Source organism: Cataglyphis hispanica, chromosome 3, assembly GCF_021464435.1.
Source record: "Cataglyphis hispanica isolate Lineage 1 chromosome 3, ULB_Chis1_1.0, whole genome shotgun sequence".
Classification (NCBI taxonomy): Eukaryota; Metazoa; Arthropoda; class Insecta; order Hymenoptera; family Formicidae; genus Cataglyphis; species Cataglyphis hispanica.
Genome location: NC_065956.1, coordinates 11,085,780 through 11,104,136, shown reverse-complemented (window position 1 = coordinate 11,104,136; position 18,357 = coordinate 11,085,780). Strand labels below are relative to the sequence as shown.

The 18,357-nt window shown below is 40.0% G+C and overlaps 1 protein-coding gene across 3 annotated transcripts in view; it reads right to left on the bottom strand.

The window, feature by feature from the left end:
• Positions 1-100: 100 nt before the first annotated feature.
• LOC126859217 (zinc finger protein 608-like) overlaps positions 101-18,357 on the bottom strand; it is a 149,359-nt gene continuing 131,102 nt past the window's right edge. For all 3 annotated transcript variants that reach the window (XM_050610244.1, XM_050610246.1, XM_050610247.1), the window contains 2 exons: positions 8,533-11,628; positions 101-4,487 (listed from right to left, as the gene is read on the bottom strand). In XM_050610244.1, coding sequence (XP_050466201.1) covers positions 4,417-4,487; positions 8,533-11,628 — 3,167 coding nt within the window. In that variant the 3' untranslated portion in view covers positions 101-4,416. The remainder of the gene's footprint in view (positions 4,488-8,532; positions 11,629-18,357) is intronic.

Genomic DNA, 18,357 nt, shown 5'->3' with positions numbered 1-18,357 from the left:
TTAGATTTTTTTTTAACTCTTTCTTAAGCAAAGAACGAATAAGGAATGGGATAAGTTTGAACTGCAAAAAGATAGCGCAAAAAAAGAAAGAACAGAGGAGTTTTGAGATTTTTCAATATATTTATTTGTATGGACAAGTGTCGGAGCATAGTGCACAATATATTTAATATATAGTAGTCTGAGGAAGGGGGATCAGAGTACATTCTTGGAGTTTGAACACAATATCTTACAATTTAACGACAAGATGCCTGCATGTTTTTTTTTCTTCCTGCTTCTGTACGTTATGTTTTACTCGTATATTCATATATACTCGAGATGTATAATATATAAAGCGTAACGAGTCACTATTTTTATCAATCTAAAAAAAGGAGACGAGAATAAGGGTCCTTGTTTATTATGTTATGTCTCAGTTCTCACACTATATATATATATATATATATATATATATATGTATATATACATACATATATACATACATACATACATACATATACATATATATGTGTGTGTGTGTATGTATATGTATATATATTATCATTGAGCACTCATTCTAATTCACGTCTTTCATTCTTCTTTTAGACACACATATTCACACATATACATACATTCTTGCGTTTATTCATTCTCGTTCTCTCATACGGTCTATCTTTTCCTCTCTCTCTCTCTTTCTCTTTCTCCTATGATACTCGATTATGCAACGTCCTAGCAAATATGCATAGTATTCGCTACAATATCGTATCCTTAGGATAAACGAAGGTTGTCTCCAATTACTAATTACATTCATTCTCTATTACACATGGATAGCGAGTTGCGCGTCTGAAGGAAAATTTCGTTTCCGCAGAATAAGCGGAGGCAGCGGGGAGTGGCAGGGGGGAGAGTAGGGGGCACAGAGAGCGGAGCTCGTTTGCTTGAACCACAAAACTGTAACCAACCCGTTTTCCGGTAATGCACGATTCGAGTGTGGATGCAATATAAAGCTTTCTGATTACAAGGGCTGTGATTCGGAGACAACTCTTTCTCTCTTTCTCTATATATATATATTTTTCTAATTATTGATTAACGATCTATATTAAAATTCTTTTTTTTTCTTTCTTATTAAAAGCGAATACATTTTACAGCCTGTACAATCGAATGAGACATCGCGGCGCACTCTTTCTTTCACTCTTATATTCTTCGTTTCTCGTTTATCTTTTTTCTCTCTCTCTCTCTCTTTCTTTTGCTTTTGCACCTCCGCTCGCGGAGGCAGGCGCGGTCCAGGGCAGGGTCCAGGTACTCAAGCTATCTCTCCGCATGTTTCTCTTTCCTTTCTTTTCGTTCTTCCTCGCTTTTCTTTTTTTATCTTTGCAAAGATCCGTAGAATCGGACTCCTCGATCTTTTCATGTGTACTCTCTCGGTCGCTTCCTCTTCTCCTTTTATATTATTTGCCTCCTCTTTTTACAAAAATCACAGCGCAGCACCAGCATTTATTTCTTTTAAAGCCCGCCCCTTTGTCCGCTGGGCGCCTCACTAAAACTGAGGCGGATCACACGTTTTTTTTTTATTTCTTTCATTCATTCTCTCACACGCATACACCAAGCATACATGTTCGCTTTTTTTCTTGTTTTCACAAGTGCGTGTGCGAGCGTCTCTCTATCGCGATTTCGTTCACATATTCGACAAAGTAGTTGCGTTGCGTTTTCCGTTCTTCATTTTATTAAATATTTTGCTCTTTGCTGCCAGAAACGCATCATCAATCGTTTCCATATCTTTTGATTTGGCATTTGCGAACGTTACCCGATAAAATTTCTTTTCGTCACATTTTTTTTTCTCTCTCTATCTTCTATCTTACGTCACATTGATAGTAATAAAATAATATATAATTAATAATCTCAATAAATCGTATAATATATGTATATATAAAGTGGATGACGATATAGTCGTTACTGAACAAATATGTAGTTTATACATACATATATATATATATATATATATATATATATATATAAATATATATATAGTTGCATATGCGCATACGTAATTGTAAGTCTCGCTCTTTTTATTTATCCATTCTTTGGATCTAGCCCGTGCTCCCCTTCTCCGCCTCTCACTCCCTTTTTCCCCTAACTTTTGCACACATCGCTGGCTACCATTATCTGAGTAAACAAATAGCGTTCTAGCATCAAATTTACAGTCACTTAACGCCACTTAATTATTTAGAATTATCGCATTACACATGTCGTCTCTTTTTTTATGTTTTTGTCTATTCTCAATACGCCTTTATTTACCACGCTCGTCTCGTAAAGATGAGTTTTCTGGTCATTTTATCGGCATTAGTGATCGGTTGCACAAATCATGGAGTCTCTGTTCCCCTAAGAGATAGTTTATCGGCAAGTTATACAATTTCTCTACAAAAATCGAAATTTGCACTCGCATATATAATTCTTACAATCCTTTTTTTCATTTCTTTACAATAAAATACATTGACACGGATTTACCGTACATCGCGGAAACACGCACGCATACATTATGCTTGTACAAGGCAATCGACTCACGCGATTCGCTACTCTCTTTCATCTCGTATCCTATATACGAGTGTTATATTTTTTTTCTTTCCTCTACACGCACGCACACATACACGCTCGCTTGCTCGCTTCTAAGTTTCTACGCTCGATAAAAATTCCATCACATCGCCTCGACATACACGCTTGAATCTGAGAGTCGGGGACGGAGCCGCGCTCGCACCCGGCACGCATTAAATCCACGCTTTCCGTAATTTTTTATCGTGCCAGCACGGCCCCGCGAACGCGAAGACAATATCGTCCTCGCATGTTTCAGTCTAACGAGATATCTGGCTCCTCGCGACCATTGTCACATATGTCTCACACTTTGTCCCAGTACGGACTAGACTCTTCTTTATCTATTCTATTACTTCGGATATCAGCTACGAATGTCTCTATTTCTCAGTCAATATTTGCTGGATCAGCAATTTTTCGTTTCTCTTTCTGAGCTACCGTCTTATCTCGACAGAAAATCTATCTAAGACTATAGACACTAGAAAGCAAAGAAAAGACCGAGCTTATACCAGGATCAGACAGATGTCAACGAGGAGTCAGCGCAACTTGGGCAACATTAAGCGAACTCAGTCTACACCAAAAACGAGGCAATTCTCGTTTGATCCCGCTCGAGAACGCTCATCTCGCGAGATAGGTCGTTCCTTTCGAAATGTATCAGAGATCTCGATCGTTGGGATAAAATCGAGCCTCTTATCCTTATCCCTACATTAGCCGTAGGCGTCTGTACACTACGCAGCGCGTATTTTTAAGATATACAGTATGTTACATGGAGAAGGATATTCAACGAGCTAGTTTCGTCTGTATGAAGATCGCGAATCCAGCGGGACATGGGGGCATCGCTCGGCGCTGAAATAAAACGCGTAAGGAGAAAACTCGTCCTCTCACCACGCGAGCATCGATCCGATAATTCGATACACTTTGTCTCACTGAAGGATTGCTCGCTAACGATCGTCTCGTCGAACTATTACGATCAGTTCAACAGATGAATCGCCGATATAGTTCTATCCGAGAATGGACATTGTATTTGTGCGTCGGATTGAGTTCAGTCTCTTCTCGTTCATTTATTCAAATTCGACATACAAGTTATTTTTCGTGTTTGCACCTAATTTGGAAAGTTTTTTATTGAATAACCCACTTGTCTGATTTCATCTAAATGTCTCACATTGTCAGATAATCATGGTTCACAGTTTTAACACTTTTATTGACGTATCTAAAATCTCTAGTTCATGGAGAACATGGATAATATCATTTAAGACATCCATATCATTCTAAACTCCCAATTAATGTCATTGAGAAAGCGAATAACACACAGCACAAGGAGGAACACTAGAGACGTCCATTTATTACTGGCTACGTCATCATTGTCATTGTTCTAACATCTAGCTCCTTGATTTCACTTCATCTTCAGTCCCTAGTACTTGCGCCGTTGTTGAAGAGAAGAACAATAGAATCCATCAAATCGTTATATCAGGCATAGTTGTTCTAACATCTCAAGCTTCTAGCTCTTCCAGAATTTCAGTTCCGATCGACATCGGGAAAACGGATGACATACAGAGCCTTCTCTTTACTACATCTTGATCCTAATCCAATCGTCGTTAGTTTCTTTACTTGACTACATTTAGGCGCTAATCCGGCCAATAATGCACCGCGTGGAACATATACACAACACCTCGCTCAGTCGGCTCATTGGGCTACATTGCTCGCTCATATCCATGCCTTCTACGGTTGTCTGCTAGCGGTTGTGCCGTGCGGGTGTCCCGCACCAGGCGCACCATTTGTCGCCGCCGGATGTGTATGATGGGCCTGTGTAGCGGAGCTGCTCCCGGCGCTTCCGCCGGGTAAGACGGGGCCGGGGGCCGCGGGTCACTTGGGCGGGAATGGCGAGATCACCGAGGCGGCTACCGCGGCGGCCTGCTGACTCGCCAGCACTGCCGCTGCAACACACACAGAGAGACAGCAGGCCATTAATGTTTCGTCACGATCACTTTGAAGCGCCTACTAAATGCGCGCGCGCATTTCATTTGAAGCTGTTGCTGTTGTTGTTCGAATGTTGTTGGCGACCCGCGGCACCCGAAATCAAAATTTATTCGAAACGAGTATCGGCTATTGGGGGACCGAAGAAAAGACCAAGATTCATCGCTAATTGAGAATATAACTTATCATATGTGTATTATGCAGTTTGTTCATATTACGTAACATGAAATTGTGTGATATTCTATGCAAATTAAGAACAAATTTTGATAATTTGAAAATACAATGGAAATACAATATTTGTTGCTACTTTTAAGAAATAAAATAATCAATAATATAAATATCAATAATTATCGAAAATGAAAATGATGAAATAATTGATTTATGAGCATTATTGACATTATCGATCGTCTATGATATCTTAATATATAAGATGATTCAAAAGTTCAAATAAATGAATCGATTATGCTCTAATTAGAATAAATATGAAATATTAAAGACAATATAAGAAATAAAAAAATAATGTGATTCTTAAACAAAAGATCATTCCTAGATATAAAAATGGAACTTTCTTTTTGTGTGTTAATTAAAAAATCCACATAACATCACTTCAATATATATTGCACGATCCAGTTTTTACACTGAACTTGATCTTTGCATGGCTGTTCGATGTCACTATTAATATTTCTAAATCCTGACAAATAATTTTTCTAATCACTTAACGAGTTACGATATTTAAAACGTAGCAGAAAACAGACCGCTTGCAACCGTTTTTCATGGATAATCACATGTAAGACTCTTCGAGACGAAATCTTCGAGACGATCGTTAACGCACAAGCGCAATCCTTTAGGAAATGCATCGTCCTCGAGCTCGGTTGCACTCGAGGAGAAACCCGTATATATTTCGAGATATCTAAACACCGAGCTACTTTCTACGAGGAAAAATGACGATGGATATGTGTATGAAGAGTGGGAAAGCATAAAGTGGCGTGTACCTAAGTAATTGTTTCTCTCCATCTCTCTTTCTCTTTTTTACTTCTGTTTCAGCGGTCTCGCGCCTATAATGCATTTCCCTAGTATGGTTGCGGACTTCCCTCATTTTCGCGAAAGTCCTGGCAGTGTTGGCTCCGTAAGCGTAGACTTGGTCGATTAAGTTTGCTGATTCGTAATCATTTCCCGCGTACAAGCGTGTCGTTATGCGAGACATTGTAATAGCGAAGTAAAATGAAACCTCAAGGAACGTAAAATTGAATTAATGAAAAAATTAATTGTACATCTTAATAAGTTTATCTGGAGAGAAATCAAAATTTTAGACGAAATTTAAATATGTTATATTGTTCCTCATTTCTTAGATAAGTATATATTTTAAGATATAATAAACATTGTATCGTATTTCTGTCATTTTATGAACGTTGTTTCATGTCATTGTACTCCGATCCCTAAAACATAAATAAAAAAAAAAAAATATCGAAAAAATGAGGAAAAATATTGCTCTTTAGAAGCATTAATTATAATTTATTTTGTGATTTAAATCCATGAAATCTTTATCATCGCGGATTAATTAGCATATCAAAGATACTTTGGAGTTACATTTGTATCTAGATAATAAATAATAAAAGAATAATGTTCTTACGAATCGCAAATGACGCTATCGTAACAGGAATCGTAATCACTTAGCAGCGATTGAACGCAAAATCGCATTGAGAAACTATAAAATCTTGATGGCTGTTTTTGCTGTAAAAGAAACTTTCGTGGAAGACTACTGACGTCTAACGAAGGATACAAGGATACGAACACGAATATATATCGTGTTCACGAGGATACAGAATACTATAAATTAAAAAGAATCTAAGTGCTAACAGAATACAGAAAATTTGAAAATAATATTTAATTTCGATAGCAAGCTATATAATACTCTATACTCTTTAGATATGAAAAACGATTAAATACTATTTCAGGAAATATTTAAATATTTAACTATTATATATTTGCACTGAAAATTAATCGGCAATCGCGCATGTCCATAAAATTTCCTAGCGAATTATGACAATCAAAAATATTCCATTTATACAAATTGTATATATTAAATGTTGTCAGAAATTGTAAAAAGAAAACATATGACAATTCTATTGTCACGGAACGGAAAGGCGATCATGTGCATTCCAGCACGTCCTTTCAGTGCAAATAATTAAGTATCGCATCTCGCCCAAACTATATTAATCAATCTGTATTTCTTGCACATAGATTTTTTAATTCGTAGCATTCTATAAGAAACTGCACTTTCTCGCGTTATATATATATATATATATATATATATATATATATTATATATATCGCAATCAATGATTCTGACAAACTAGCATCAATATCCATGATAAACTCGATAAAATCATTATCGTCGTCGATTACTATTACACACGAGTGCCTATCCGGAACTGAATGATGATCTCGCCTATGTAAGATTCTGTTACGTTTTTCCCCGTCCCAGAAAAAGAAGCACGATAAATAATTATCACAGTCTGAACTATATGTCTAATTCCTACTTGCGCCCTATTTGCAGTACACAGCTTACACGGCTAATCTACACAACACACGATCGCACTTATACTTCAATATCTCCAAAATATTCAGTTCGTCGCTATATACGAGACTCATACATTTGTATATGTATAAATATACAGGGTGTTCTAGAAACGCATCGCGCGTTTTCTTTCGAATGCAGATATTGACGACCATGATTAAACGAAATATATCTTCTCAATAATTTTTAATACATCATAAATAATATTTGAAAATTAAAGATTTTCAAAATGAGTGAAACAAAAGATGTATAAGAAAATTTTTATTTTCGCTTTAAATTAAATATACAAATTCTCAATGTAATCAATAATAAAAATAAGAAATTAATTTTTATTAAAAAAGAGAAATCATAATGATTAATTCTAAATCCATTTCTGCAATGCAGAAAATGCGCGCGCGTGCATGATGCCCGGTATATAAATAAAAAAATGCAACACTACACGCGAGCGAACCGAGTCGCTTGTTTTTCGTGTCCGCAAAATGTACAGTCGAGAATAAATTATTTACAAGCGACATTTGGGTTCTTAATAGGCGGAGCCCACATAGAAGAGGTTCAATCAAATTTTTTTTTTTCAACTGTAATTTTCTTTCTTTTATACAAAAAGAAGAAATGCATCTCTTATTGGTCTGATAATAAAATAGTACCTCAGCGGAAACTCGGCGTACAGATTGACTCTCAAATGGAGACATCTCTTACCGCTCGAGCTTCTTGTTGCACATCAGAATTCTCATTTTCTTTTCTTTTTCATTTTCATTTTTCTTTTATGCACCAATATGGTGTGTATAGAGGTTTAGACATACTCAGGCTCTAAATAATACCTAGCCGAGTTTACCCGTTTTTGTCGGATGATGAGTCATCCGGATTCTTTCCGAAAACTAAATATGGCCTTTCGCCCTTTATTATTTATCATTACAAAAAGTCAATTCATACGTCAATTTGATCTTAAACAGAGAACACGTTAGTGCACAAAATACATATTAAAAACGCAATTACAATCGCAATCGCGTTATTCACTTAGAAGTGCTTCCTAAAAGGCCGGCTATCAATTCGTTCATAGAGTATTATTCCAAAGAATCCAAAATCGGATTTAATAAAAACCTACGAATACCGAGCCAACATCAGAATGATTTGCAGTTAAGTCAATCGCAAGTCGCTCTGTACATTCAAGTTCAAATGCATAATTCTAAAAATGTCCGTCGCTGTCGACGTTTCAGCCACTTTCACTATTCGCAAAAATGCGTCACTCGCAAGACGCTCAACGACACCATACTTATCAACTCTTATCATCAACCATCAGAATTTACACAGACGAAAACGATTGTTCTAACGCACGCATGCGTTCGTTTTCTCACGTTCATGGTTCTCTCGTTCTCGCTTCGTTGGGTCCCGCGAGTCGCCTTACTGTCAGGGTCTGACGAGAGGCTTACCTCCGTAGGGAGCGGGATACTGTCCTGTCAACAGGGGATAGCCCAAGCCCACATGAGTGTGATGATGCGTGTGCACGTGTCGCTGCGGTGGCGGTGACCTATTGTCTTTGCCGAGATTACCGCCACTGGCATCTACTGCACCTTGCTGCTGCTGCTGACTACCTGGCTGACCCTGTTGCTTGCCGGACGGTTGCTGACCCTGGCCTGGCGGAGGGCCTGGGCCCGCGACTGACGTGGGAGGACCACTGGGAGGTCGGGCGGGTGTTGGACCTGCCGAAGACGGGCTGGCAGATGCTGCAGACGTTTTAGGCGTCGGCGATTTAAGCGCGCGCTCTTGCAGCTCGTGTATCTTGTGCGCTGAGTAATACTGATTAGCATGATGTTGAAGCAGGTCTAACGCCTTACCGCCAGGCGGTCGGCTCAGATCCTCTGGGGCGTGATACCTGGGTAATTGGTGAAGGTAGGGGTTACTTGAATAAGGACCAGGGACCAACATAGGACCAAGACCGCGATATACCGGATGACCCGGATCGAATGGCAATGCGCCGTAGTGCTGCGGACTTGGCATGTAAGCACTGGGATGGATGTAAGCGAACTGCGAGGTAGGCGGTGGCGGCGGTCCCTGGGTCTCCATTGTCGGTTTTACGCCTTCCTGTTTGCTCTTAGAGTCCTCACTCTTGCCGAGATCTTGTGGCTTCTCTTGCTTTGGCTGATGCTTCGGGCTTGGCGGTGGCGCTTTCGCTTGTTGACTCTGTTTATTCGATTCCTCTTTTCTTCTTTGTTCACCCGGATACAGATAATACCTCCTATCGTCCTGAACGGGTCCCGGTGGAGGCGGCGGTGCCGCTCTTTGACTCTGCGAACCGTGATAGACATGATACGGACTCATTTGACTCTTCATCTCGATACTCTCTTTGAGTATTTGATGATTTTCATGTTGCTTGTCTTTTAGACTCGGTTGCGGCTGCGGCTCCTGCTTGATCTTGACTTTCTGCTCATGCGGCTCCTGGTCCTGCGACTGCTGACTCTGCTGCTGCTGTTGTTGTTGTTGTTGCGAGACTGGTTGTGGCGGCTGATAAGGATAGCCCGGCGGCATATAACCGCCATAAGCACCGTAATAATGCGGCTGCTGTTGTGGCTGTGGCACCGGTTGACTCAGCTCCTTCTTCTCCTTCTCCGATACAACGCTTTGTAAACTCGCCATCGAAGGCATCTGCGGTATATTGAGCGGTTTGATCTCCTGTTTGGGCGTAAGGTCGCTCGGCTTCTGATCTACCACCGGTTTGCTATCCGGTACGCTAGGCACCAGATAAGGCGGCTGACCATAGTACGGATACATACTGAAGTGAGCAGGCAAATGCGCCGGTGCTGTAGCCTTGTTGTCCTTCTCTTGGCTCTGCTTGGATTTATCTGCCGGCTCGGCCTCGAGTACCGGCGCCGCATCATCCGATATATCCGAGTAGGCCGGACTTTGTACATCGTCGCGCGCCGAATCAACAATTGGCGCTTCGAGTGGCGATGGATGCGGACTACCGCCAGGCGATTTTCGCGACTTCTTCTTGTAGCCTTGCGGCTTGGAAACACGAACATCGGTGCTCGTCTTGCTTTTGTCTTGTTCTGGCATCAATGCTGCCGTGGGTTTCACCTTAAATTGTGGCATCTTTGCCGCGTGCAACGGGTACTGCTGCAAATGTGACTGTACGCTTTGACCCGGATGACCCGGTGGTGGCGGTGCTGTTTGTAGACCCGCCGCCTGCTGCGACACCTGACTCGTCAGATTCTGCAGACCCGGATGCTGACTGGCTATACTTTGTAGACTGGCCTGTTGCTGCTGCTGCTGCTGCAACCCGACAGACTGCACAAGAGCTTGTGCGGGTTGACCCAGTTGAGCCGACAGAGGATGTGATACCGATTGTAATTGATGCGCCGGCGGTAACTGCTGTTGAACCGCCGGCTGCAATTGTTGTTGTTGCTGCTGACTGCCAACGCCGGGCTGCAACTGTTGTTGTGGTGGTTGACCGACTTGTTGCAACGTCTGCTGCGCCTGCTGCAAAAGTGGATTTTGCGATTGATGCGACTGCTGTATCTGAGACGGCTGTGGCGGTTGCGGTATATTGAGGGGCTGGGGAATGTTCGTGCTTGGATGCGGTGAAGGCACAGGCCTAGGAGATTGACTGGGATGTGGACTGGGACTCTGGGGCGGATTCGACGAGCCTAACGACGATTGACTCTGTTGCTGCTGTTGCTGCTGCTGTACTGATTGTTGCTGCACTCTCGACGAGGGTGCAGTAGAAGTAGGCGCCGGCAAATCATCTTGACCAAACCTCAGCACGCCAGGTTTCACGATATTTTTATCCGCGAGCACGGGCGTGGGTGGTTCTATGCTGGGCGACGGCACTCTCGGTGGCGGCGGCGGCGTTTCTGGCGGCAAGCCCGTTGCCGGTGGACTCGTCGCTCTCACCGGCGTGCCCTCGGGCTTGTCCGCTGGCGACTTTACCGGCGTAGCTGGACTCGGTGCCTCGATATTACTCTCGTCGTTCTCCGACATGCTGGTGATACCTTCCTTGGTGTCGTCGTCATCGGCAGAGCCATGCGCATGACTCTGATGATATTTGAGTCCGTTGATGTGTTTGTACTTTTTACTGCAGTTCGGCTCGGGACATTCGAGCAAAACTGGACTGGCTGGCGGCGAACCGCTAGGCGGTGTGGGTGGTGGCGCCCGTCGCTTGTTCTTATCTTGCTCCTCTTCTGGTCCGCGTGACTTCCGCTTCGCCGCCGGATCAGGCCGCGGCGGCACGAACGCCGCTGGACTCGGACTGGCCGCGGGTGACCCCTGTGCACCCCGACGACCTTTGCCACCGTTGCGCAGTTTACTGTGCACGGAACTCCTCGTCTCCGTGAAGTTGCTCAGATCGTTACCGGGCGTAGAGTTGGCCGCCGCGCGACCGCGCTTACCGCGTCCCTTGGGTGTGCGGGCGTCCAGGTCGCTGGTCGGCGAGTCGCAAAAACGGGGTGGCGCCCAATCGTGACGCGTACAATCCAGCAACGTCCCTACGTACGTTTTACCTCGCCACGTAACGTTTACCACTAGTACACCTGCAATAGAGAAAACATGTTTCAAATAGTAATAATCAAATATAGACAAAATCCTTTGAGAACTTAATAATTATCTTCTGTATTCTGATAGCATTTAGAAGTATCTTTAACTCTAAGACAACACATATGGCAAGCATGTTTGATATCTTCAATCTAGTGGCGTCGGAAGTATCTAATATACAAGTAAATAAGATATATCATCGGCTATTAATTTATCAAAGTGGACTCGACATAATGTAATTTACGATAAAGTATTCTCCAAATACTCCTGATATAAAGTACTACACTATAGTTTGTAAAATTTGTAATATTTTTAGAATTTTTATAAAGTTTTCTAAAAAATACAAATTTTTATTGTTATATTAATGATTATATAATTATGATCAATGAATATTTGTATTACATTGTTATATATATATATATATATATATAAAGAGATATATATAAAGAGAGATATATATAAAGAGAGAAAGAGAAATAATGAAAGTGTCCCATAAATAAATCATTTATATTGCATTTTTTTTGTCAATAATTAAAAAAAATAATTTAGCATTTGCGCTATGCACGAAATTTCATTTGTTTTTGATCCAAAGAAATAGAAAATAGAAATCCTTGTTTTCGATCCGCAGAAAGAGAAAATGATAAATTTTTTTTTATGTTGAACGAAGGAACGTAAGTATCATTTCGTTAACGGAACAATGCGAAAGTTATGACAAAGGGAAAATCGGTCCTAAAAAATACGACGGTTTTAACTCCCAGAGCAGGGTTTTATCGCGTAATAAGTTTCGTGGCAATCCGGTGACGAGCTAACTTGTCTCCCCTTTTCCTCTCACCGTGTTCTTCGTTCCTGCACGATCAGCGTCGTTAATTGAAAATATCTCGACCGTGCACGTGCAAGAAAACCCAGCCTCTCACAGGTGATCCCGACGATAAATGCTGCAGGTGTTCCCAGCCGCGAAATTCTCGTCTTTCATACAGTGTGTGCGGCTAAATCACTTTCGCGTTCACGTAATAGCTAAAGTCGACTTGACGTAAATCGAATCGCCTCCATGGGGGGTGTTGCACCAGATTTAAATGTCAAAGCTTCGCGGAGAATATATAGGATATATATAAAATAAACAGTCTTCTATCAATGAGCGAAAGAAAAAAAATTCTATTTAAAAACTGTTTTTTGTTTTTGAAAAACGTGAATTTAAGCACAAAAGATAGAATCCTATAAGAAAAAAAATGTATTCTTCGTAAAATGAGAACAGAGTTATTAAAAATTCGAGATAAAAAAATGACTAAAATGTGTGATAATAATATGATCAGAAATAAAATTAAATTCTTACAGTAGTTTAAATAAAAAGATTCTTTTTTATTTCCATCACGTTTAAATTAATTTTTTTTATTGAGACACGACCCACGTCTCTTGAAAAGAATACCGTTTAAAAATAGATATCTCTGTTGAAATGAGAATATCCGGAGAAGATCGTCGAAACGAGCTCGTTGTTTGCATCGAAGCGGGTTTCCTCCGCGAACAATGTGAATTGAGATCAGAAATAAAGGGACAAGCAGCGCGGTAGTCGAGGAGAAAATAAAGAGGCGGACGACACACACAAAGAGGACAATAAAAACGGCGGAAGTTCCAAGGCGACCAAGTTCCTAAAAGCCACATAACACCGTGTTTCTACTCCATCTGTCAGACGTACATCTCGTTCTCTCTCATCTCGGGAACGAAACGAGATGTTTCTCATTGTTTCTTCCTCTATCCTATAGCTTTTGCCCCTCATACTTTCGCCCTTTTTCTCTCCTCCCTCCCCTTACTCGCCACACCGCAGAAACCTCGCGGCATTTTGGTTGATTGAGTCGTCCCCTCGCGTGTTGACGTCATTCCCATTTACCGCGAAAGAAAAATGTATGGACGAGCACTAGCATCGGCGAGGGATGATAAATCCGTGCATCTCACCCTCAATATGCGCCTTTTCATCCCGTCTGTTTTCGAGCTTCATTTCCTCCTGCCTCATCGCTTTTCTCTTATACTACTTTCTCCCTTTTCTCTTTTTTTCTTCATGTGGATCCCAAAAGCAACAGAGTGTCGAGTAAGTGACTAATTAACTGCCAATATCTCAGACAAGCGTCAAACGTTACCCTCACATCGGTAACGTTTCGCTTTGAACGACAAAATTCGCAAAAATGCATGCTGTCAAAAAGACTTCAGCGGAGAAGAAGTAAAACTTCATTCAAATAAGTTTACTGAATAATATAATAAATTACGTTTTAATAGAAAATATAAAGTAATAAAAATAAAAATTGTTTTAATATACAGATATATACACATTAGCGAAATAAACTCCAAGTGTGTAAAATAAATAATAAGATTCTATTCATTACTAAATTTTAAATTTATTCAAGTGTTTTATATTTCAAATTTAATTATTAAGTCTTATGCGTCCACGATGCTGGAACTCTAGAACTTTGCCCGCGATCTTGGTCCAAGAAACGTGTAACCAATAAAATTATCGCTTTTTATTAAAAACTGCAAATTGATTGGATATACATTTATTGGTTCAAAATGCTAGAATTCGAACGGAGTTCATCAATGGGCACAAGGCTTTAAGATATATCAATAAAAATAAAAATTAATGACATATTTGATAATATTTTGTCTAACTGATAACATTTTTCTTCTTATAGTATTATGTGGCACAATAGCAATTTTACAAATGAGTTTATCTTTAAATCTTACATTCGCAATCCCCGAGTTCCCTAGATTTAGTAGAATTTCTCGCGGCACAGTAAACGAATAATTGCGCGGTTCGCCTCGAAGAGATTGCGGTCGCGGCAGTTGGAAGTAAAGAACACGAAAGTCGCATCCAACATTATTTGCCCGTTGCTCTTTTGCGGTGAATAGACGACATCGGTGCTGCGCGCCTCCTCGAGTTTCCTCTTCCTGAAAGCCGGTGAACGATAAAGAAAGCTCTTTTCCGAAGCGGGAGATTTGCGGTCGTGGTCAAAGGAAACTCGGCATCACCGAACGAAAAAGAAAAGCGTTCGCAGTTTCAGCATAAAACGACGAGTTAATATTTCTCCGCTGAGATACCGTCAAGCACGATATCGTGATATCTCGGAGTCGAATCCTCTCGGCTCGGAACAGATGTCACATGAAATCACATCTGATGTTACTCGCCCTGCGAGCGATGACAATCAAACACATTGCTTCAAACCGAGAGATCGGAGCTTTGGTAACGAGTTGGAGTTCTCGCATCAAATATTCGTGACGAAAGTGTCTTCCGAGATTCGAGCAAGGTGGATGTCTTATTTACCGAGGTAAATGTTAGTCTTCTAATCTGTATACATAGAGTTTCATGTCTAATTCGCAATTTTGATGGACTAAGTTAAATTTTAGTCAAAAAAAAAAAAAAATTATCGATAAACAAGATAAATGCAAAGATAAAAAAAAAATAGCAGCAATTTTCTGGGATAAGTTACATTAAATATAATTTAATGTTAATATAATTTTTTTTTTTTTATATATCTCATCGTTTTACCAGATGAACACTTTCACATGCAAAATAATATTTAGAATATTAAATATTTTTAAATATAAAATAAGAAATATTTAAGTTTTGTATGCGAATTTTTTGAATATATCAAACTAATATTAGAGATATGTCTAACTCTGCGTATATATATGTATGTGTTATGTGTGATGCGGTTGAATGATATCTCGATGATATCTCGCTCGATAGAACCTGCAGGGCGGAATGGAATGATGCAGCTGTCAGGCGAAACGTGAAATCACAGAGCAGCGATATTTGTCCTCACCGAATGGCGGTCGCCCAGAAAATAACATTGACTGACAATGAGATCAGTGTGGGAATAAGTGGATTTCCTTTCAACGTGAAAGCTCACAATCGCGGCGAGGAAGATCAATAAAAAACAAGCTATATTAAAGAACTTTAACGCAAAAAAGAAAAGATACATGTGCGATATGTCTCAGAAATTCTCTTTAGAGTGTTCAGCTTATTATAAAACTTCCACACAATTTACAATGATAAATGTTGATATTAATTGCACAGCATAATCTGATAAATAACAGCTTCTTAGGCCTTAATTTTATCTATTTTGCAATCTAGCAAACATCTTTTTTTAACTGATATTTTCGATTTAATCATCAATTATAAATTCACTGAACATTATGTAGAATTAAATCTGTATGTATAACTATTTCTAATGACAATTTCTCGTCTATCGATCTTGACAAGGAAGCAGACGTCTCAAATCCAAATCTCAAAGAGCCTGAGAGGAAGCGACATCTCGTAGACGGCATACATAGGAAGAGAAGATTGTTGGAGGAGGAGGAGAAGAAGGAGGAAGAGGAGTAAGAGAAGGAGCATAAGAAGGAGCAAGAGCAGGATTCCGTCGAGGTGAAGGGAGAGATGTTCCGAAGATCGATAACAAGCTGTATAACTCTAGCTTCCATCCACGGGAAAGAGAAACCTCCCTCTCTCTCTCTCTCCCTTTCTCTCTCCCCTTGCTTCTCTCGTCCTTTCCCTTCCTGCCCGCCCCGTCGCGTCTCCGACAAGCATCCTTTCATCAACGTCTCTGTGATCCAACTAAACTACCCTGACATCGACAAAACCAGGTCCGATGGGAGATAGACGCCTTTACGATACACACTTTAGCTCACGGGGATACGTGTAATTGTATTGGTGGATGTTCGTGTAGCCGTCACAATCTCGCGTATACAATTCTATATAAGATGTTCAGAATGCGTTCATGATATATGAATCAGAGTCTTTGAATACAGATATTTGAGTGGATTGAGAGAGTATCGGATTAAATTTTTCAAAAAAGCTGAGTTTTTTATTTAACGTAGAAAAATATAAAAATAGAATAATCAGTTTATAAAATAATGATATAAATTTTATAATTATTTTTTTTTTCATACGCATTATAAATATAGTTTGAAAAATATCAGGATCAGTTTTTAATTTCCATTCTTCGAATTTGTCAATATCGATAGTAAGGGAAATAAAATTTTAAATATTTTTTTCGATAGGAAAAATGGAGTTATATATATCGTCTAGAATGCCATACGCAACGAAGGCGCGCGTTCACAGCGATACGAGCTATCAGCGGTTTAGTACTTCTGTCAGCTGATCGGCGGTCATTAGTTACACGCGCACGCACACATAATTATACATTCGCGCGTATGACATTTATTACCGGAGATTAACCTGTTAGCTTCACGGAATTAATAATGCGCTGCGTTTATAAAGCAGGGAGATGCAAATCAGGACCGACCGATCGAGGGAGCAAGCGGGCGGGTGAGCGCGACGCGGCGTTCTCATCATATCGTTTTATCGACTTTGTTTGTTTATCCACGCGTGTCGAATGTCTTACGTAATTGCCGTGTGGCTTGCGTGTAAGTGAAAGAAATTGCCCGAATTGAATTAAATTTCTTAATCGCTCGCTTCCCGAGAAAATTTCTCAGGTATCTTAACTTACTTATTATATATGTGCGTATCGGCGATATGTTTCGTTAAGCGCAATATAAGTTTGAAATATGAGCCTTATAAAGAGACAATTAGATAAATGCTGTTCAAATCAATTTGCCTTTGATACAAAGCAAAAAAAAAAAAAATACAGAGAGCGGACCGAGACACTATGTAATGTTCTTTTCACTGTAGATATTTTGATCAATATAGAACCGATTTTTCTTTGACGAAAAATTCAAAGCACCTATTCTGAGAAAAAATTAATAAGTATTAAAGTTTTTAAAGAGAATAAATGTAAGATACAAGAGATTGTATTATCCAATTATTTTTTTATATCAGTAGATTTCCCTTTAACTCGAGCGTCTTTAAAATTTCCGGAAATTGCTTAATGATTCATATTATTATTAAATATATTAATAAACACACGAGAAAAAAAGATGAAAGTGAGAAGTCTCGAAGAAGTCGGAAGTGGAGAACGAAGCGAGTGAATTCGTTATGAAGTAAAGCGGCGCGAAGACGCAGCAGCCGCCAAACCAGAACAGACATGCTCGACATTCCGTCGCTGTTTTATTTCTCTCGCCGATATAACACGCCGCTATAGAGCTCTCTCTTACTCTCTCATCCTCTCTTTCTTTTTCTGTAGTCTTTTTCTCGTGTCTCTCCAAGAGTTGAAGAGGGACCGACCAAAGAGTAAACGTGGAGAGAAGTAACAAGGAGATGAAAAGATATAGAAGAAGAGAGCCGAGCGAAACGAGAAAAAGAGGTAGAACGAATGTGGCGGCAAGGGGTAAATAGCGATGGAAGAGTTATGGGGATGAAGGAGGCAAAACAGAGGAAAGAGGACGGAAAGAGAGAGAGAACGTAACAGCAGGATATCAGCGGCGAACGACGAAAGTAATAAAACTTGGATGGATGGCAGACTCGGACAGATTGTTCGGCTATTCAATTGGGAATTCGACGAATTTATGGACTTCTTAATCTGCCATTATGGATAGCCATTTAGGAAGTCCCTTTCACGTCTAGGCTTTGCCGCGTAGTTTATTCTTTCGATGTCGGAGGAAGCGGAGTAAGTGATTTTACGGACACTTTCGAGAATGTTGATGACGTGTTGTTCGAATGAAGTTTTACGTACAACAGAAATTTAGTTCTTCTTGTTAATAAATGTTGTAACTTGATACATCTATCCTGCGGACCGCCTTACTATTCCTTTTGTAAATTACAACTAATTATTTTTTCATTAAAAGTT